Below are 22155 nucleotides of genomic sequence, written 5' to 3'. Positions count from 1 at the left end.
AAATTCCAGCACTCATCTCTTCTGTACGTACATGTTTGCATGCCTCTGAATTTCATTTTTTTTATTGATGGCAATTGTCTGAATATCCTGAATCCTACTGTACTGTTTGCTAGGCTCTTATCACAGCGCAATTCCTTCAGAAAGACTGCTAATATTAACGCAGTCAATTTTGTAGGTTAATCCATTAACACCTAGGGTTTGGCAGTTCTGTCAAATGCATGTTGCTTGCCAATAACTTTTCACTCTGCACATTTGTCTCGCGATTCTATAAGCCTGAATGCACTTTTTTACATTTACTGTAGAATTAGATTTTATAAATGGTGCTGGAAAAAACTCTATTAGTGGTATTCTATAAATGCCTTGTAAAGTTAGATGCTAGTTAGTGCTGCAAACCACACCTTACTTTAAGCATGTCCACTTACACCAACTGAAATGTGGTGCAACTCCTCACACCTAAATTAGGTGCAGATCCTCCCCTTATTCTACCACCATGCACATAAATTGCAAGAACGTCCCTGAGCCGCCTATGGCCACATGTAAAATTTGTGTGTGGATTCCGTGGCTAGAAATACGTACATAAATTTGAATGAATTCCAATGAGCACTAGCAATAACTTGGTAAGATCTCAATTGTCGCCACTAATTGGATCATTATCCAATTAAATTGCATGCGTAAATTAGGCATGTGCTCAAATCTGCACACACAGGCCCGAATTCTAAACGCGGCGCCGTAATCGGCGGGCACCTGGAAAAAAACCGACACCGGTCACATCTCAATCAAATTACCGCGCCGATTTTCAGAATCACGGCCTGCGGTCGAAGGTAGGCAAAGGAAACGCAGAGCAGAGTTTTAGGGGCCTACATTTCTGGCGCTTTATCTTCACGCTTAGTGGCGCTGAACATCAACCCCACCCATAATCACGCCTCTTTCGGTGTTCGGCACTGCTAGGTGTCTGCCTAGATGCAATTCCAGCGCCTGCTTTTTTCTTCTAATTTTGTTTTTGATTTTTAATGGCGCAGTTAATTACCGTGCCATTAATAGCCAATTAAAACAATTAATTTAGGTGTCAGCAGAGCGCCTACCGGTGCCATTTTTAGAATCTGAGCCCCGATTTATAGTTCCTTTTATAAAATTAGGCTGCAAAATTGCAGAGATTATAAAATTGAAAATATACTGGGAACTATGATTTATAATATTAGGCATTCAAATCTAACACCAGCTAATGTTAATGCTACTTTCAGTTTATTAATTTTTATTTTTACTCTACATAATTTACCACATTTACCCTGACTATGGGCTCCTTCTACTAAGCTGCAATAGTGTTTTTAGCGCACGCAGGATTTTAGCAGGCGCTAGACCTGCGCTACACAGCTAGAACTAACGCCAGCTCAATGCTATCGCAGTTTAGTAAAAGGAGCCCTATGTGATAAATTCACTAATATATAAATAAATAAATAATAATACCACTAATAACGGTGACAGATCAATTGCGTGCAAGACAATCACGCGCGGACAAAAACGCGAAGACAACTCAGCGCAAGACAACTGAGCATAACGATAACTGAGCGCCAGACAATTGAGCGCAACGATAACTCAGCACAATGACAATTCAGCGCGCCTCTAGATGGCGCCTGCCGAACGAAGGCCACGCGCTCGTTCAGCACGTTAGCACGTGATCACGTCACCACGTTGTCAGTATGGTTCCCTTGACTTTTTGCATTTTCAATATAAGTCACGTGAATGCATTTTCGTTACTATGGTTACGTGTCCTCTTTATATATGTGCTCCGAACAGCCCGCCTTCCTTTCGCTGCCTGACTGCCGGCGCTCATATGACTCTCACTCAGTTGTCTCACGCTCAGTTGTCTTGCGCTCAGTTGTCCCGCTCGTGCACATTACAGAAAATAATTTGCGCTCAATTGTCTTGCGCTAGGTTGTCTTGGCGCTCAGTTGTCCTCGCGCTCAATTGACTAGCGCTCACTTGTCTTGCGCTCAGTTGTCCGCGCACGATTGTCTTGCGCACAATTGTCTATGAACCCTAATAACTATTAAGTGCTCAGTGCCTCCACCAGGTCATTGCTAATGCAGTTCTGATCACGATAGCTTTGGAACCATCATTGTGCTGTACTGTTCCTTTCCTTCCGTTAATCATATACACAATGAACATAAGAACATAAGAATTGCCACTGCTGGGTCAGACCAGTGATCCATCGTGCCCAGCAGTCCGCTCACGCAGCGGCCCTCTGGTCATAGACCAGTGCCCTAACTGAGACTAGCCCTACCTGCGTACGTTCTGGTTCAGCAGGAACTTGTCTAACTTTGTCTTGAATCCCTGGAGGCTGTTTTCCCCTACAACAGCCTACGGAAGAATGTTCCAGTTTTCTACCACTCTCTGGGTAAAGAAGAACTTCCTTACAATTGTACGGAATCTATCCCCTTTCAACTTTACAGAGTGCCCTCTTGTTTTCTCTACCATGGAGAGGGTGAACAACCTGTCCTTATCTACTAAGTCTATCCCGTTCAGTACCTTGAATGTTTCGATCATGTCCCCTCTCAATCTCCTCTGTTCGAGGGAGAAGAGACCCAGTTTCTCGAATCTTTCACTGCACGGCAGTTCCTCCAACCCCTTAACCATCTTAGTCGCTCTTTTCTGGACCCTTTCGAGTAATACCGTGTCCTTCTTCATGTATGGCGACCAGTGCTGTACGTAGTACTCCAGGTGAGGGTGCACCATAGCCCGGTACAGCGGCATGATAACCTTCTCCGATCTGTTCGTGATCCCCTTCTTTATCATTCCTGGCATTCTGTTCACCCTTTTTGCCACCGCCGCCACACATTACGTGGACAGCTTCATCGATTTGTCAATCAGAACTCCCAAGTCCCTTTCCTGGGAGGTCTCTCCAAGTACCACCCCGGATATCCTGTATTCGTGCATGAGATTTTTGTTACCGACATGCATCACTTTACACTTATCCACGTTGAACCTCATCTGCCATGTCGATGCCCGTTCCTCGAGCCTGATTATGTCACGTTGCAGATTGAAACATTGCTCAAGCCAGCTAATGCCGACACTGCTCTTGCAGTTCTTAGTGCAAAATTAAAACATTCAAAACGTGTCCAAAGCAGTACTTATCTTGTTGTTGAAATCCTGTCCATCTTTTTACTATCGTGTCTCACTAACTGCATCACTATCCATTCGGGATAAAGTGCCCTTTCGTGATAAAGTGCTTATCCAGTGATTAATTAAAATAACGTTGTCATGATTGTAATGGATTCTCTGAAGTCAGTTTTAGTTTTTAACTGCCCTTCAACCCAAGCTGGGTTTCATAGTCGTCGTCAGGGAGAACAACGCCTAGGAGAAATGATCACTCGGCAGAAGTTGTTCCAGGGACTCCAGTCTTTAGCAAGATTATAAAATAAAATTTCTGCACGCATCTTTACAGAATCTCAATAAGAAGATGTGTGTGTAAATTCTAATTGTTGCCAATTAGCACTGATAACTGATTATCATAGACCAATTATTGGTGCTACTTGGCTCATAGTTCAATTAAATTGCACGTATATATTGGGCACATATCCTAATTTAGGCGTACAATTTTTTAGCGTCCTATATCCTTTAGAAAATGAATTTCTGCTTACTTAGGGCTCCTGTTACTAAATGGCGGCAGAGATTTCTACCGTGGGCCGGTGAGGTAAACGCTTCAACGCTCATAGGAATTCCTATAAGTGTTGGAGCATTTACCTCACCGGCCCGCGGTAGAAATCTCTGCCGCCATTTAGTAAAACTCAGTGCTAGTGAAATTCAAAAATCAAAAAATGGAAACACACTGATATTCAACCCCCCCCTAAAGTGGCACAAAAACTCGAATTCAATGTACGTAAAATGATGCGGGTAGCAACCTCACGTCGGGGAAGTAAAAAAAGGTACGGGGAAGGCAAGAGGTGCCACCAGGAGACGGAGGGGTGCCATGCCCTTATGAAGACCATGCCCGGGGCAGACTGCCCTCTCCCCCCCCCCCCCACAACCTCCTTACTATGCCACTGCTGGAAAAGGTATGTGGGCGTGGGGACAGGCTGATGGGAAAGCCATATTTATTTTCAGGGTGGGGGGCTGGACTGGAGAGAATTCATATCTCAAACTCTCTCCAGTCCAGGAAACTGTCTGGACAACTGAACAGTCCTCTAAAAAGAGGACATGTCCTGGTAAATCTGGACATGTGGGTTGAGCCCTCGGAACTCAGAAGTTGCCAAGACTGAAAGCATTAGCACAAGGTGTTCCTTAAAGAGTTTAGCATGGTCGCCAGTCATCAGCTGACCGGATGCTGGAGAACTACAGGAATGAAAGTTAGACAATCGACTAAAGCCACTAAAGAATCAGGAATAGTACAGAATCAGCAGGCAAAATTATAGTTAGGCATCCAGTTGGGGCTGGTGGAACAGGACCAGAAAAGCAAAGGCCTGTAACAGAAGACAGACAAGGTAGCACATTCAAGAACTTACATGTAAGACCTATCAAAGGGGAAGGCAGAATGGGAGAACTCAGGTGTCAATAGATTCAGGGAACCAATCAGAGCAAGTTACATCATCAGGGTGCGACTTGCAATGGCTTATAAAGCTGGGAGGAAACCTTGGTGCACTTTTTAGTGGGGGAGGGCATCCTGGAGGGTAATTATGTAGCAATATGTATTTGCCCTTTTGTATAAAGGAAAAAACAAAAACTTTAGTCCTTAAAGCACAAAAATGGCTTTTCTAACTTGTGAAAAATCCAGGACTTAAAAATCAGATGCTGCTTTGTTCTTCACAACAAGCTGCTCAAAACAGCTTTCCCCCCGTAGGATTCAGAGTAACATGATAACACCTGTCAGAGGTTTATATCTGGTGAAAAAATTTTGCACCATGAAATTCTGCCTCAGTCGGAGCAGGCGAGGGAGGCAGACTTGCATATAAATTCAGGGCCTCTTCTATCAAACTGCGCTAGCAGTTTGTAGCGCAGTGAACCGCACTGCTCCCGACGCTCATAGAGTTCCTACGAGTGTCGGGAGCAGTGCAGGCCATTCAGGGCAGCTCTCTGCGCTAAAAACTGCCAGCGCAGTTTGATAGAAGAAGCCCTTAGTATAAACAGACTCTTACAACAAAGGTCTAAGCATTCTTTGACACATATCCCCTACCTTTCACTGAACAATCAATATTCTCTACCTCTTAGAATATACTTTTGGTCCATGAACATTCATTGTAGGTAATTGGAATGCCACCATTTTCATGCACTGTTTTATATTGGTTACAGAGCAAAAAAAGAGTTCCACTTCTGCGTACCTTATAACCAGTGTAACCCATTTGCATTGCCATTCCCGGATGCAATACAAACTCATTTCCTTAAACTGCGTTGGCAGTCAGCTCTGCCATTATAAATGAGAAGCAGCAAATTGATTTGCATGTAATAACACTGGCAATAAAGCTTTATGGCTCTGTGCAATTTATTTTCGCCAAACATCAGCAGAGTAGACATTCAGGATCTGTCATGCCATGACAGGGACTTACCCAGCTGGACATCCATAACACTTGGCTGGTTCTCCACGGGGAACAATGGCTTTGGAGGTTTATTTGTGAGTAAAGCTAAATGAAACATAACAAAAAAAAAAAAAAAAGAAAACAGAAAAAGAAAGCAAGATGCTGTAATGTCACAGGGAGACAAATAAAGAGATGAGAAAGTTTAAGATAAGAAATATAATACAGGATATTTTAATGAATATATATGTATGCTATAGATCAAATAGCTCCAATAGGGCTACTCAAGTTTTTGTGTTATGAGTACACTTCTCCCTCCGTATTCACGGTTTCAGCATTCGCGGTTTTGATTATTCATGGTTTTTAGCTTGCTGGGTCCTCCCCCCCAAATTACGTTAGCTTGCACAGAGAAAATCACCGATTCCCAGGACTTTCTTCGCCGTGTTTTGCCTCTCCTTCAGGAACAGGCCAGGCCTCCCATCATGTTATTCATGGTTTTTCACCATATTCACGATGGTTTTTAATAGAAAACAGCGAATAACGCATGAAAAAGTTATTCGCGGTTTCTCTGTATTTGCGGTTCTGTTAATCCCTTATCACAGCGACTACGGAGGGAGAAGTGTAATACCAACCATATTCAATACACCACAGTGATCGGATGACAGTATGCACAGGATGACAGGTAATTTGTAATGTTGTACTCTCATTCAGAAATGTTGAGATCATACAAGTCATGTTGCAGAGACATAACAGGTATGTCTGAAAATATAAGACATACCCAGCTATGAACCCAAACTCAGTGCATATCACAGAGCCCTCACGTCCAATAGTGAATCCCCAGCTCCTCAGAAGTACCACCTGGGCTCAAAAGACTTTTCATTGCCCTGGAGCTATAAACTTTGGGCTCCTTTTACAAAGGCGCGTTAGGGCCTTAACGCGTGGAATAGCGCGCGCTAGCCGCCACCGCCTCCTCTTGAGCAGGCAGTAGTTTTTCGGCTAGCGCGCGCTAATCCAGTGCGTGCGCTAAAAACGCTAGCGCACCTTAGTAAAAGGAGCCCTTTATTACTCGATTTTTGTAATATTCTTAAATTATTTTTGTAACACCCTTTAGGGGATATTATATATATATATTATTTTTTTTTTAAAAAAAGGTACTTAGCACATTATAAGATAAGTACTTTTTTAAAATATAATATCCCATACAGGGTGTTACAAAAATAATTTAAGAATATTACAAAAATTGATTTTTGCCTACCTTCGACCGCAGTCCGTGATTCTGAAAATGGCGCGGTAATTTCATTGAGATGTGACCGGTGTTGGTCTTTTTCCAGGTGCCTGCCGATTACGGCGCCGCGTTTAGAATCCGGGCCTGTGTGTGCAGATTTGAGCACATGCCCAATTTGCGCATGGAATTTAATTGGATAATGATCCAATTAGTGGCGACAATTGAGATCTTACCAAGTTATTGCTAGTGCTCATTGGAATTCATTCAAATTTATGTACGTATATAGCAACGTTTATAGCAACAGTGCATAAAGCCTTGCAATGAAAAGTCTTTGAGCCCGGGTGGAGCTGGGGATTCACTGTTGGACGTGAAGGCTCTGTGATATGCACTGAGTTTGGGTTCATATCTGGGTGAGATATACATTTGATGATCCTCACAAAAACATTATCTTAATAAAATGAGTGCTATAAAGAAAATTGAAAATATAAGACACCAGCAAAAGGTGGAAAAACCAAACCTACATTAAATGATAAGGAACATTCACTTATAAAAGTTCAATAATAATGCTGGACTCCGGCTCCATTTTTAAAGTAAAGTCATGGATATTTGCCGTTGTCAGCATAAATGATTGAAGGCTTAAGAGATTCCTTAAATGGTTGTTATGAACAACTATGTCTGATCCCCTGATGAAGCGAACTATGAAACGGGTCCCATTGAGATTAGGACCCTTCCGTTCAGTTATGCTGTACTATTATTTAAATCCCTTTAATGATTATTGATGTGAAGGAGGTTTTTTTTTCTTTGACCGGTAATTGACAGTAGGCAGGTGTATTGCGTAGTTACACTAACCCCAACCACTAGAGGGCATCCGCTACGGATGTTACAGAAGTCAGCAGATATAAGTGAATGTTCATCATTTAATGTAGGTTTGTTTTTTCCACCTTTTGCTTTTGACAAGTGTGGGTGGTGGAATTTTTTTGTCTTTTTTTGGGTTGAAAATATGAGACCCCATTTAGAGCTCCTTTTATAAAGGGGCGCTAGCAGTTTTAGCGCGTCCTAAAACGCCACGCACGCTAGCCGCTACGGCCCCCTTTTAAGCAGGCGGTCATTTTTCAGCTAGCTAATCCGGTGCGTGCGCTAAACACGCCAGCGCACCTTTGTAAAAGGAGCCCTTAGTGATCCTTAATTAAATCTGCAACTCAAAGGACACCATTAGAGTTGGTATATTTAATTAATAATGTGTGCATTTTGTTGAAACTGGGCTTTTACTGTTTTATATAGATTTGTACGTCTTACTACATTAACTACAGTGTTTTCTAAACTGCAATAAAATAATCACTTTTCTGTATGACAGTTAAACTCAGTGAGAAATTTTGTCATGCTCTCTGCAGTCTAGAAATTCATCTGTTGTTTATTCTAGCAACATGCAATGGTGCACGCCTCCCTCCCCTCCCCCCATCTCAAGGCTGCCGGCTAAATTAGTATGATCCCTCCTCCCTGTAAAATCAACAATTATTTCTATAGCGCTCTCAGATGCATGCAGCACTGTACATTAAACAAGCAAGAGACAGTCCCTGCCTGATAGAGCTTACAATATAATTGTGACAGACACATATGACAAAAGGGTGAATCTATATACAGTGCTTCTGGCACCCCCTGCTGGTATCTTAGGGGTTACCTGGAGGGCCTTCTTACACACGCAGCCATCTACATGATGATGTCACGCATGCGTGTGATGTCATCACGGCGATATCCACACACGTCCAGGTGCCTCGAGCCACAACCACTGCCTTTAGTGTGTTGCGGCTCGAGAAAAGTTTGCGGAACACTGGTCTATACGGATCCATACGGAAATTCTTTTAGTCACATCTGCTACTCTCAGCCATGAGTGCTGTGGCCTAAGGGGGGAAATCTCTGGCCCCTACGATAGCCAAGTTGCAAGGCTCATTGACCTTATAGCCCTTTGCTAAGCTTTTCATAGAGAACATTTTCAGTTCACAATAAGAACTCTTTTTTTCATACATAAATGCTTTCCCAATGTCTGTATTAAACATTATCACCTTCATTCTGTGGCATTTGTTGGTGTGCAAAAATTATGAATAGAAGTAAAAAAATCTTAGGGGAGTGGAGGAGGATATCTGCTGAGTTAGCATCTGTTTTCCATGTCTGAGAAAGTATGTCGTTCACAGAATATTGACAAATACTTTGGCTCTTGATTGAGGAATCTGGCATCAAGGAGGCTCCTGTAACTATTTTCACGAAGTTCCGCAAAGAGGCAGCGCTATTTCATATGTACATCAGAAAAACTGTGAATTTTTTTTTTTTTTTCAACACTCACTGATCTGGATTTCTACAAATGTTAGTTTAAAATTTCACTACCTCCCCCCTCCCCAGTGACGTAGCGAGGGTAAGTGACACCCGGGGTAGTGATCCCCCTCCCCCTCCCTCTTCTCCACCCCTCCCTCGCTCCATCCTGAACCGCCCTGCCACTCACGCACCCCCTTCCCTTCCCCCATTCTAATTTTCCAAGCACGAGCAACAACACGACCTTGCTGTCCACATCGTGTTGGCTATCTCTCCAACGTCACTTCCTAGGCGCGAGGAACCAGAAGTGACGTCAGACAGGTGACGCAGACGTGAGCAGCAAGATTATAATGCTGCTTGCGTAGGAAAAATTAAAGCGGTATGAGGGAAGGGGCACATGCATGTTGCAGGGGGGTGGAGAGGAGGACGGGTGCTTGTGCCTTTTACAAAGACCACGCCCAGGGCAGATCACCCCACCCTTCTCCCCACTCTAGTAAATAAGACCACTAGAAGACAGAAGACACCATTAATCCAGTTAGGCAATACAGTACAATACTGCCAATTTGTCTGAGGTTGTAAAAATGTATATACTACCTATGCTCTAAGCGGTTTTCGTTAAAATGAAAACCGCTTTGAGCGTGGTTGTAAAAATTTATAGACCACCTATGCTCTAAGCGGTTTCCGTTAAAATGAAAACCGCTTTGAGCGTGGTTGTAAAAATTTATAGACCACCTATGCAATAAGCGGTTTCCGTTAAAATGAAAACCGCTTTGAGCGTGGTTGTACAAATTTATAGACCACCTATGCTCTAAGCGGTTTCCGTTAAAATGAAAACCGCTTTGAGCGTGGTTGTAAAAATTTATAGACCACCTATGCAATAAGCGGTTTCCGTTAAAATGAAAACCGCTTTGAGCGTGGTTGTACAAACTTATAGACCACCTATGCTCTAAGCGGTTTCTGTTAAAATGAAAACCGCTTTGAGCGTGGTTGTACAAATTTATAGACCACCTATGCAATAAGCGGTTTCCGTTAAAATGAAAACCGCTTTGAGCGTGGTTGTACAAATTTATAGACCACCTATGCTCTAAGCGGTTTCCATTAAAATGAAAACCGCTTTGAGCGTGGTTGTAAAAATTTATACACCACCTATGCTCTAAGCGGTTTCCGTTAAAATGAAAACCGCTTTGAGCGTGGTTGTACAAATTTATACACCACCTATTCTCTAAGCGGTTTCCGTTAAAATGAAAACCGCTTTGAGCGTGGTTGTAAAAATTTATAGACCACCTATGCTCTAAGCGGTTTCCGTTAAAATGAAAACCGCTTTGAGCGTGGTTGTACAAATTTATAGACCACCTATGCTCTAAGCGGTTTCCGTTAAAATGAAAACCGCTTTGAGCGTGGTTGTAAAAATTTATAGACCACCTATGCAATAAGCGGTTTCCGTTAAAATGAAAACCGCTTTGAGCGTGGTTGTACAAACTTATAGACCACCTATGCTCTAAGCGGTTTCTGTTAAAATGAAAACCGCTTTGAGCGTGGTTGTACAAATTTATAGACCACCTATGCAATAAGCGGTTTCCGTTAAAATGAAAACCGCTTTGAGCGTGGTTGTACAAATTTATAGACCACCTATGCTCTAAGCGGTTTCCATTAAAATGAAAACCGCTTTGAGCGTGGTTGTAAAAATTTATAGACCACCTATGCTCTAAGCGGTTTCCGTTAAAATGAAAACCGCTTTGAGCGTGGTTGTACAAATTTATACACCACCTATTCTCTAAGCGGTTTCCGTTAAAATGAAAACCGCTTTGAGCGTGGTTGTAAAAATTTATAGACCACCTATGCAATAAGCGGTTTCCGTTAAAATGAAAACCGCTTTGAGCGTGGTTGTACAAATTTATAGACCACCTACGCTCTAAGCGGTTTCCGTTAAAATGAAAACCGCTTTGAGCGTGGTTGTACAAATTTATAGACCACCTACACAATAAGCGGTTTCCGTTAAAATGAAAACCGCTTTGAGCGTGGTTGTACAAATTTATAGACCACCTATGCTCTAAGCGGTTTCCGTTAAAATGAAAACCGCTTTGAGCGTGGTTGTACAAATTTATAGACCACCTATGCTCTAAGCGGTTTCCGTTAAAATGAAAACCGCTTTGAGCGTGGTTGTACAAATTTATAGACCACGTATGCTCTAAGCGGTTTCCGTTAAAATGAAAACCGCTTTGAGCGTGGTTGTACAAATTTATAGACCACCTACGCTCTAAGTGGTTTCCGTTAAAATGAAAACCGCTTTGAGCGTGGCTGTAAAAATTTATAGACCACCTATGCTCTAAGCGATTTCCGTTAAAATGTAAACCGCTTTGAGTGTGGTTGTAAAACTACAAAAAAAGGTGGTATAAAAGTCTCAGTCCTTTCCCTTCCCTATTCAGCAGCACTTACAGTAATTAGATTGTGCCATTGATTCAACACCAAGGGCTCCATTTACTAAGCTGTGATAGCGTTTTTAGCGCGCGCTACGTGGCTAGAACTAACACCAGCTCAATGCTTGCGTTAGGGTCTAGCGTGTGTGGCAATTTAAGTGCACGCTTAAAATGCTATCGCAGCTTAGTATAAGGAGCCCTAAGGCCCTGACTCTATAAACAGTGCCTGAAGTTTGCACCTAGATCAGCAGCATAGCCAATCTAGGTGCCTAACTTAATTGGCACCATTAATGAGCAATTATGAGCTCATAATTGCTAAAAATAAAAATTGAGTGGTAGGAGCCTCAGACAAAGCTAAGGGTAAAATTTTCTCCGGACCTTTGCAGACTTTAGTCCTGTGGTAAGGCTCTCAAGAACAGCGCCACATCACATTAAGCATCTTTAAAATCATGCGGAAATCCTGGTTGCTGCAGTGTCCAGGTTTTGCCGCCTCTGAATAAGTGGAACCGAGGGTCCATTATGTAGAGACAAACTGCAGACCTCACTTAGTGCCTAAGAAAGCCACAGTACGGTGACTGAAATGTCATTTCCACTGGCTCAGGTGTGGCAAGGCATGGACCTTGGCAGCAATCATGACGCCAGGCGTGGAAGCATAAGAGAGCATTCGGAAATCTGCCCACTCGTTCATTTTCAATACGTCGTGACAAACCTATGTCAGTCCTGGCCTGCAAAGAGAGGTGAAAGGTTCAGTAATCCTATACCAATATTCCGATCCATAAAGATCCCAGGAGCATTCTATGTTTTGGCCAATAGGACACAAAAGTCAAAGCCTATAATAGATACATGATGTACTGTTTCTTTTTTTAATTATTATTACGATTTTGTATGTTAATTGTAAACTGCCTAGACTTTCTAGATAACAAAAATCTCATGCACGGATACAGGATGTCCAGGGCGGTACTTGGAGAGACCTCCCAGGAAAGAGACTTGAGAGTTCTGATCGACAACTCGATGAAGCTGTCCATACAATGTACGGCGGCGGCCAGGAATGATAAAGAAGGGGATCACGAACAGATCAGAGAAGGTTATCATGCCGCAGTACCGGGCCATGGTGCACCCTCACCTAGAGTACTGCGTCCAGCACTGGTGGCCATACATGAAGAAGTACATGGTACTACTCGAAAGGGTCCAGAGAAGAGCAACTAAAATGTTTAAGGGGCTGGAGGAGTTGCCATAAATAGTAACATAGTAGATGATAGCAGATAAAGACCCGAATGGTCCATCCAGTCTGCCCAACCTGATTCAATTTAATTTTTTAATTTTTTAATTTTTTCTTCTTAGCTATTTCTGGGCAAGAATCCAAAGCTCTACCCGGTACTGTGCTTGGGTTCCAACTGCCGAAATCTCAGTTAAAACCTACTCCAGGGAGAGATTCAAGATGGCGACGGAGCTAATCGCATAGCTCGAGGCTGTCTCTGCATTGGCAATTTAAGTATTCTGTACCTTTTCCCCCTTTGCTTTTCAGCATGCCCAAGCGCAGAGGGAAACAGAGAGGTGATCTTCCTGTCTCCTCCGCCTCCTCGCTAACGCGCCAGACAGCAATAACTTCTTTTGCTGTCCCGGTTGTTCAGGGCGTTCCGGCTCGTCGAGAGGGATTGATCTCGACTTCGGGAAGCGAAGTCTCGCTTAGCCCGGTTAGTCCAGGAGCCCCCCCATGCCCAGGGAGAATGGCGGGTACGCCGACGGCGTTGCAGGAAGTGGCGGGGATATCATCAACCCCGCTTGCGCTGCCGGGCTTACCCCTGACCCCGGAGGCAGTTTCAGTCTCGTTGGATCCATTACAACAATTGCCAGCGATGGGGGGGGGACTAGGAGTTCATGGTGGTTCAGGAAATGGAACAACTCCGTCTACTCTGGAAACTGAAGAACCATGGAGTGGACGGAGACGTACATAGATGGATCAGAAACTGGTTGGCGGGTAGGAAACAGAGGGTAGGGGTGAAGGGCCACTATTCGGACTGGATGAGTGTCACGAGTGGTGTTCCGCAGGGCTCAGTGCTCGGGCCGCTGTTATTTAATATATTCATAAATGATCTAGAAACAGGCACGAAGTGTGAGATAATAAAATTTGCAGACGATACAAAACTATTTAGTGGAGCTGGGACTAAAGAGGAATGCGAAGAATTGCAAAGGGACTTGAACAAACTGGGGGAATGGGCGGCGAGATGGCAGATAAAGTTCAACGTTGAGAAATGTAAAGTATTGCATGTGGGAAACAGAAACCCGAGGTACAACTATATGATGGAAGGGATATTATTGAATGAGAGTAACCAAGAAAGGGACTTGGGGGTAATGGTGGACATGACAATGAAGCCGACGGCACAGTGCGCAGCAGCCGCTAAGAAAGCAAATAGAATGCTAGGCATAATCAAGAAGGGTATTACAACAAGGACAAAAGAAGTTATCCTGCCATTGTATCGGGCGATGGTGTGCCCGCATCTGGAATACTGCGTCCAATATTGGTCTCCGTACCTTAAGAAGGATATGGCGTTACTCGAGAGGGTTCAGAGGAGAGCGACACGTTTGATAAAAGGAATGGAAAACCTCTCATACGCTGAGAGATTGGAGAAACTGGGTCTCTTTTCCCTGGAGAAGAGGAGACTTAGAGGGGATATGATAGAGACTTATAAGATCATGAAGGGCATAGAGAGAGTAGAGAGGGACAGATTCTTCAAACTTTCGAAAAATAAAAGAACAAGAGGACATTTGGAAAAGTTGAAAGGGGACAGATTCAAAACGAATGCTAGGAAGTTCTTCTTTACCCAACGAGTGGTGGACACCTGGAATGCGCTTCCAGAGGGCGTAATAGGGCAGGGTACAGTACAGGGGTTTAAGAAAGGATTGGATAATTTCCTGCTGGAAAAGGGGATAGAGGGGTATAAATAGAGGATTACTGCACAGGTCCTGGACCTGTTGGGCCGCCGCGTGAGCGGACTGCTGGGCATGATGGACCTCAGGTCTGACCTAGCGGAGGCATTGCTTATGTTCTTATATTCTTATGATTTGGACTCTTCAGTTTCATTGATATTTCCTGCTTCCCTCCTGACCCCATTGAAGAAACCATTGGTGATTGACTTGGAAGCACTCTGGGAGGCTATTGAAAGCCTTTATAAGGTATGCTCCTATTCTGTTACAGCTATGCAAACTTCTTCGTTACAATTGAAAGAGATTGAGGGGAAAATTCAACACCAAGACCAGAGACTAGACAAACATGAGAAACAGGTCTCTGATTTACAAAAAATTTCTAATCTTCAAGTTAAAGATAAAGCAATGTTGTCTAGGAAGATTGAAAATCTGGAAAATGCCAACAGGAATTTAAATTTAAGACTAATTAATTTTCCAGTTACCAGACTACAATCACCCAAGGAACTTTTTCATCAATTCTTAACTTCAGTCTTAAAATATCCTGAGACTTCAGTGCCTTCCTTACAGAAATTATATTATCTAAATACTCCTAAACCAATGACTCAGGACATAGAAAATCAACAGACTGAACTAAATATTACAAATATTTTGGAGTCTTCATGTTCCGAAATCTCTGAAAGGGCTACTTTACTTGTGACCTTTGTTTTTTTACAAGACAAAGAAGCAGTTCTTCGTCTATTCTTTAGGACTGAGAATGTTGAATTTTATGGTTCTAGAATAGCTATATTTCCAGATGTTTCTAAATGGACGCAGTTGCGTCAAAAAAAATTTCTAATGTTACGTCAATCTGTATTGGGGTTAGGACCTACCTTTCAGCTGCGCTTTCCATGTAAATGTTGTATTATTTATCAAGCAAATAGATATGTTTTTTATGAACCCGATCAATTACAATTTTTCTTGGAGGGTAAAGCGGCTTCCATATCCCCTCAGATGCCCACTGAAGTCACCAACCAGACCGTATAGTTGTATACAATTGTTGTGCTCTGTATTTATTCTATGTATATTTTTGGTTTCTTGTTATAATCAGCTATCCCTGACTTGTGCTTGATTCTCTCTCCTTAGTTGTGGACTGTTATCATGGTAATATATAAGTAATACTTAATATTTTATTTCCTATTAGATACTATTATGTTTCTTTATCAAAGAATTTCTTTTGATGTAAAATAAAGTTGAATAAAAAAAACCAAACAAAAACAAAAACCTACTCCAGCCCATCTACACCCTCCCAGCCATTGAAGCCCTCCCCAGCCCATCCTCCACCAAATGGTCATATATAGACACAGACCGTGCAAGTCTTCCCAGTACTGGCCTTAGTTCAATTTTTAATATTATTTTCTGATTCTAGATCCTGTGTTCATCCCACGCTTCTTTGAACTCAGTCACAGTTTTACTCTCCACCACCTCTCTGAGTAGCGCATTCCAGGCATCCACCACCCTCTCCGTAAAGTAGAATTTCCTAACATTGCCTTTGAATCTACCACCCCTCAACCTCAAATTATGTCCTCTGGTTTTACCATTTTCCTTTCTCTGGAAAAGATTATGTTCTACGTTAATACCCTTCAAGTATTTGAACGTCTGAATCATATCTCCCCTGTCTCTCCTTTCCTCTAGGGTATACATATTCAGGGCTTCCAGTCTCTCCTCATACGTCTTCTGGCGCAAGCCTCCTATCATTTTCGTCGCCCTCCTATGGACCGTTTCACATCTTCTTACGTCCTTCACCAGATACGGTCTCCAAAACTGAACACAATACTCCAAGTGGGACCTTACCAATGATCTGTATAGGGGCATCAACACCTTCTTCCTTCTACTGGCTACGCCTCTCTTTATACAGCCCTGCATCCTTCTGGCAGCAGCCACCGCCTTGTCACACTGTTTTTTCGCCTTTAACGAGAGATTGGAAAATACAGTGAGAGACTGGAAAAACTGGCCCTCTTCTCCCTTGAACAGAGGAGATTCAGAGGGGTCATGATCGAAACATTCAAGGTACTGAAGACTTAGTCGATAAAGACAGGTTGTTCACCCTCTCCAAGGTAGGGAGAACGAGAAGGCACTCTAAAGTTGAAAGGGGATAGATTCCAGATGAATGTAAGGAAGTTCTTCTTCACCCAGAGAGTGGTAGAAAACTGGAACGCTCTTCCGGAGGCTGTTGTAGGGGAAAACACCCTCCAGGGATTCAAGACAAAGTTAGACAAGTTCCTGGTGAACAAGAGCGTACGCTGGTAGGGCTAGCCTCAGTTAGGGTGCTGGTCTATGACCAGAGGGCCGCCGCGTAAGCGGACTGCTGGGCACGATGGACCACTGGTCTGACCCAGCAGCGGCAATTCTTATGTTCTTATGAACATGCAGTATACAACTTATCCCTGTTCTACATCTTAAGGGGTCTTCTACTAAAGTGCATTATTTTTTAAAACTGTTTAAATTGCTACTTAAAAAAAAATTCAAGGTACCTACCAGTCCTAAAAAAACGGAATTGCTCTTCCGGAGGTGCCTACTGGCGCCTAACACCACTTTGGGTGTGGCTAACGCTGGACGTGCCATTAGGCGCCAGTCGACGCCTCCATAGGCATGATTCCAATCAAAGGAAGGCGACAGAAATGTAAGCCTTGAAAACCTTGGCCTACATTTCTGGTGCCTATCTTTGCCGGAGGCATGATTCTCTAAACGGCGCCGTCGTATGATTAACATATGATCGGCAGCCGCCGACACCAGCGCCAATGACAGAATCCGGGCCTTAGTGCCTGCCCCTTAACACAACATGCCAATAAAGTGCGAATTAGCGCACGCAAACCATCATGTCACTGTGGCCGCAGTTAATGCGTACTAATTTACGCACCAGCAGATTTGCGCAATGTAGTAAACGGACCCCCCTCATTTTCTCAGATCAACTAATAGTTGTACAGTGTAAATGACTCTCGATCTGCCCTTCAGAATGAAACAGCCTGTTTATTTTCTAGTTGAAAATGTGTAGAAATATTCCCTGCTGCTACTCAGTGAGGGCAACGGGGAGAATAACAATGTCTTTCTTTATTCACCCAGAAGCATATCATGTCCTCTAGCATGCTTTTGGCTGTACCCCTTCAGCTGGGGCTCCTAAGAAAACATCACACTGCGATTCCAGAGACCATGTGTTCATTTAAATACACTTTTGTTAGGTGCACAGTAGGCGACAGGACTTATTTTAATAACTGCATTTTCAATTATTTGTCATGAATACATTATGGGTATTACAACCTAAAAATAACTCTGAATGACTTAGTTTTAAAGTTTAATTTATACAAATTATGCATTTGCAAATGTATTTTAATGGTGTTTTTGTCAGATGGGATTTTTTTTTTTCTTTCACCTTTCATAACAATTTCTGCCGGCAACTGCATACTTAGTACCTCAGGCATCACCTGGGGCAGAAGTCAAAGTCATAGGAAGCAGATGGTAAATTCTGGGATGTATTTCAGTCTCCGAGGCACCTGGGTTTTTGTGCTTAACCCTGCGGTCAGGTCAGTGGAGCTACCGTGGGGGATTCGGAGAATTCCCTTTCCCGGTCAATGCATATGAACAAGAGAAATGACATTTATTGCAGGACGTTTATGAATAAAATCTTGATCGTTGTATTATTTATCTAGTTACGGCATTTACAGTGTGAGTGGCGACACAGTTAAATTGTCCTTTCATCACTGTTCTCCCACTTATTGAAATAATTTTTTATTGAGCTGTTCAAAACATTCATACAGAACTTAACTGATTCTCACATGTTATACCTAAGATTATCAAAAATACAATGCTCTAACCTAGAGAGTTGCACGGGGACAGAAATCCCACCCATCCCGGCCCGTCCTCGTCAGGATCCTCTCCATCCCCACCCGTCCCCATCAGGATCCTCTCCGTCCCCACCCATCCCCACAAGGAATTACCTCCATCCCCGCCCGTCCCCTTAAAAAGCAGCAATTACTTCTGACAGGATCATCAATTCCACAGTTTCTTTTGCTGTTTTCCTTGTGGAATCTCTTTGGTGGAACCCTTTTTTTGTTTTTTGTTCAGGTAATTAACTTATAAACCCCCTTTTTTACTAAGGCTGACATGTCCATTATATTATATGGACGAACCCTGCTTCCAAAGTCTTCCATCCCCGTGGGAGTCCTGTTGGCCAGAGGGGGGTCCCCGTGGGAGTCCCGTGGGTTAGGGGGGATTCCCGCGGGATTCCCGCGATCCCCGTTCCCGTGCAGACCTCTACTCTAACCCTCCTCCCGCCACCCCATCTCTCCCCCCCTTCAAAATTGTTCTCCCACTTATAATTTTAATGGACAAATCTAAAATACTAGGAATTATTCAGGACATCAGTCTAACCATGAAAGACCAAATTTCATCACCGGTCAAGAAAATGTTCAGCTAAGAACTCTTCGATCTTCCATCAGCTTCCGGATTTTAGCACAAGCTATCCTGCATTCCTCCTATTGATTACTGCAACACCCTATACAAAGGCATGTCTGTAAAACTTATGAAAAAATGTGCAAAACATCGCTGCGAGACTGATCTATAATGCGAGGAAATTAGACAAGGTGATCCCCGCTATTGAAAAAATTAGACTGGCTACCCGTCCAAAGCAGAATCAAATTCAAACTCTCCTACTTTGTCTATAAAGGGCTAACAGGAAAATGCCCTGAAACACTCAGCGACAGAACATATTGGAATCTTTGATTCCACTAACCTAAGATGGAGTCAATTTGTGGGACACTATTGCATATTAAACCCCCCATTGGACCGGTATAAATGCCGGCTTTTCATTATTACGACCGGGATTGCCATGCAAATGATTACTCGCAATTGGAAAAATTGGGATCGGTTTAGTTTTATCTTTTGGTGGGCGAATTTATGTTCATGTTACAAGTATGAGAAAATGAACGCTGATAGATTGGGGCATAATAATCTATTTAGATTAGTTTGGGGTCCATTAACGACTTTTGTTACTTCAGTATACAGTACTCCCCCATAATTCGCGGTCGGAGCATACAGCGAGTGATTTCCTTCACTCGCCGATGCTCCGGCTGCTCTCTTCTGCCTCTCCAGCTGTCTTCTTCTGGTCAGCGGTCACGGTCGGAAAATACCGCGAATGACTGGGACCGCGAACCGCCGACCGCGAATGACCGGGGGAACACTGTAGTTGTCTTTTACCTTTAATTTCCTTTAGATCTATACACGCATCCAGGGAAGGGTGTGAGGGTGGAATAGGGGTTATCTCTTTTGTTTTATTTCTTGATTGAATGTACTGGAAGGGAGGGGGGGTAATTCATTTTGTATTGTTATTGATTGATTGTAGTGCTGATTCTGATTATTAATGTATGTATAATTTTCTGCACTCTGTATTAGCCTTGAAAATTTAATAAATATAAAAAAAGAAGCTTTCTCCTTCAAACTCGTGATAAAATAAGAACAAGCCGAAAATATATTCCCCACTATAAGGAAAGCAAAATCCAAGAAACATCACCAACTCTCCTTTAACTACCGAGGAGCAAAGATTTGGAACGATCTTCCAGTTGCAGTTAGAACTTTACCTAACTATACTATCTTTCGAAAGAATGTGAAGACCTACCTAGTAGGACCTTGGACCTTCAAGTAATCCCCAAAATCCCCAAGCCAAAGCATCTCAACACTATGTAACCCGCTTTGAATCTGCAAGGAATAAAGCAGAATATAAATTACCTTTAGCAATAGCATAGCAGTTAAAAGTGGTTCACTTTGAACTGGTTCTCATTAGGAAATGCAGAATATATGAGGGTTGATTCATAAATCATGAACAGCAGATGGATGGCTGTGTACCACATTATTTACTCTGGGCCTTTATTTGCATATGATCCTTTTTTTTAATGCAGGCAAGCTCTCATTTTAGTGCTGAAACATTATTTCTAATTATATAAAAATTACAGGCAGGCCAAATTGGGGCAAGAGGCTCCTTTTACTAAGGCTGCATTGCCTCCCGCACTAACCCCGCGCTACGCATCAAGAACTAACGCCAGCTCAATGCTGGCGTTAGCGTCTTGCGTGCGTGGCAATGCAGCGCGTGCTAAGCACGTGCTAAAACCGCTAGCGCAGCTTAGTAAAAGGAGCCCTAAAAGTCTGATAAAATGCACTGTGGAACCTCTATGGATAGAGATTTCATGTGTGACAGTGAAGAGTATGGGAGGAAATATATATATACTAGTCTTTAAGCCCGTTACATTAACGGGTGCTAGAATATATGTCTGTCTGTCTTTCTTTCTGTCTCTCTCCCTCCCGCTGTCTGTCTCTCTCCCTGGCCCCCTTTGTCTGTCTGCCTTTCTGTCTCTCTCCCTACCGCTGTCTGTCTTTTTTTCTGTCTGTCTCTCTCCCTGGCCCCCTTTGTCTGTCTTTCTGTCTCTCTCCCTCCAGACATCTGTCTTTTTTTCTGTCTGTCTCTCTCCCTGGCCCCCTTTGTCTGTCTGTCTTTCTGTCTCTCTCCCTCCCACTGTCTGTCTTTTTTTCTGTCTGTCTCTCTCCCTGGCCCCCTTTGTCTGTCTTTCTGTCTCTCTCCCTGCCCCTGTGTCTTTCTTCCTTTCTTTCTGTCTCCCTCCCACTGGACATATATAGGGACAGCGCGGGACTTCGGTGTCACTAGGTGCCGCTGGCCACAATTCGAAAAGAAGCCGAGGCACTGAAAATGTAGGACTTTAAAACCCTAGCCCAGGGGTGTCCAACCTATTTGACTTCACTGGGCCGCATTGGCCGAAAAAATGTTTCTGGGGCCGCACAAATGTGCAAACGCTGCAGCAAGATAGAGGAGGAAGCCGACAAGACAGTAAACACCTGGGGGCAGCAGAGGAAAATACTGCATCGCCCTCGACCAGGGCCACACAAAATACTTCACAGGGCCACATGCGGTCCTCGGGCCGCAGGTAGGACACCCCTGCCCTAGCCTATGTTTCCGGCATCTAGGGTCCTTGCTAGGTGTGATTATGTAAGTGGCGCCTGTCTATGATTGTCACGTAGCAGGTGCCACTTTTCTAGGTATCTGCCGCACTAGGCACTGTTTACAGATTCAGCCCCTCATTCTGCTCTAGGACTAACTCGCTGCACACACTACACCCCTGCCAAAAACTCTTCACTGGTTACCAGTAAAATATCGGATTGCACATAAAGTTCCTATGTTCATTTTTAAAGTTCTTCATTGTGAGAAACCCCGATGCTCGACACAAGTGTTGAAAATATATCAACCGACTAGACCTTTACGATCAGAAGGGACACTAACCCCCTCTTCTAAGAAACCACGCTAGCGTTTTTTTAGCGCTGAATGGCCTGTGCTGCTCCCGACGCTCATAGGAACTGTATCATTAATTTGTCTTGTCAGTCGTATTTACATTATGTGTTTCCCTTCAACTATTGTAATTTAATATTTTATACTTTGTACATCGCTTAGAATGTTAATAAGCGATTAATCAAATATTTAATAAACTTGGAAACTTAGGAACTGAATGAGCGTCGGGAGCGGCGCAGGCCATTCGGCGTGGCTCTCTGCACTAAAAAACGCTAGCGCGGTTTCGTAGAAGAGAGGGTAAGATTGATCAGTGTTGTATATGTGAATATTCGTCATGCTAAAGTAAGGTCCTTAATGATTTCAGTGGCAGGGGTGCTCCTATGGAACAGACCGACTAGTTCACTTAGGGGTCCTTTTACTATGGCGGGCTAACTGATTTAGCGCACTCTAATTGAT

The 22155-nt window shown here is 43.2% G+C and overlaps 1 protein-coding gene across 2 annotated transcripts in view; it reads right to left on the bottom strand.

The window, feature by feature from the left end:
* The window catches only part of IL1RAPL2 (interleukin 1 receptor accessory protein like 2), a 1030535-nt gene that overhangs the window by 263651 nt on the left and 744729 nt on the right, over positions 1-22155 (bottom strand). Inside the window, exon 6 of one of the 2 annotated variants that reach the window (XM_033947208.1) lies at positions 5538-5612. The exons of the other annotated variant lie outside the window; for it this stretch is intronic. Coding sequence (XP_033803099.1) covers positions 5538-5612 — 75 coding nt within the window. The remainder of the gene's footprint in view (positions 1-5537; positions 5613-22155) is intronic. 2 annotated transcript variants of the gene reach the window in all.

The sequence above is a fragment of the Geotrypetes seraphini genome, chromosome 5 (genome assembly GCF_902459505.1).
Source record: "Geotrypetes seraphini chromosome 5, aGeoSer1.1, whole genome shotgun sequence".
Lineage (NCBI taxonomy): Eukaryota > Metazoa > Chordata > Amphibia > Gymnophiona > Dermophiidae > Geotrypetes > Geotrypetes seraphini.
This window is presented reverse-complemented; position numbering and strand designations above follow the sequence as displayed.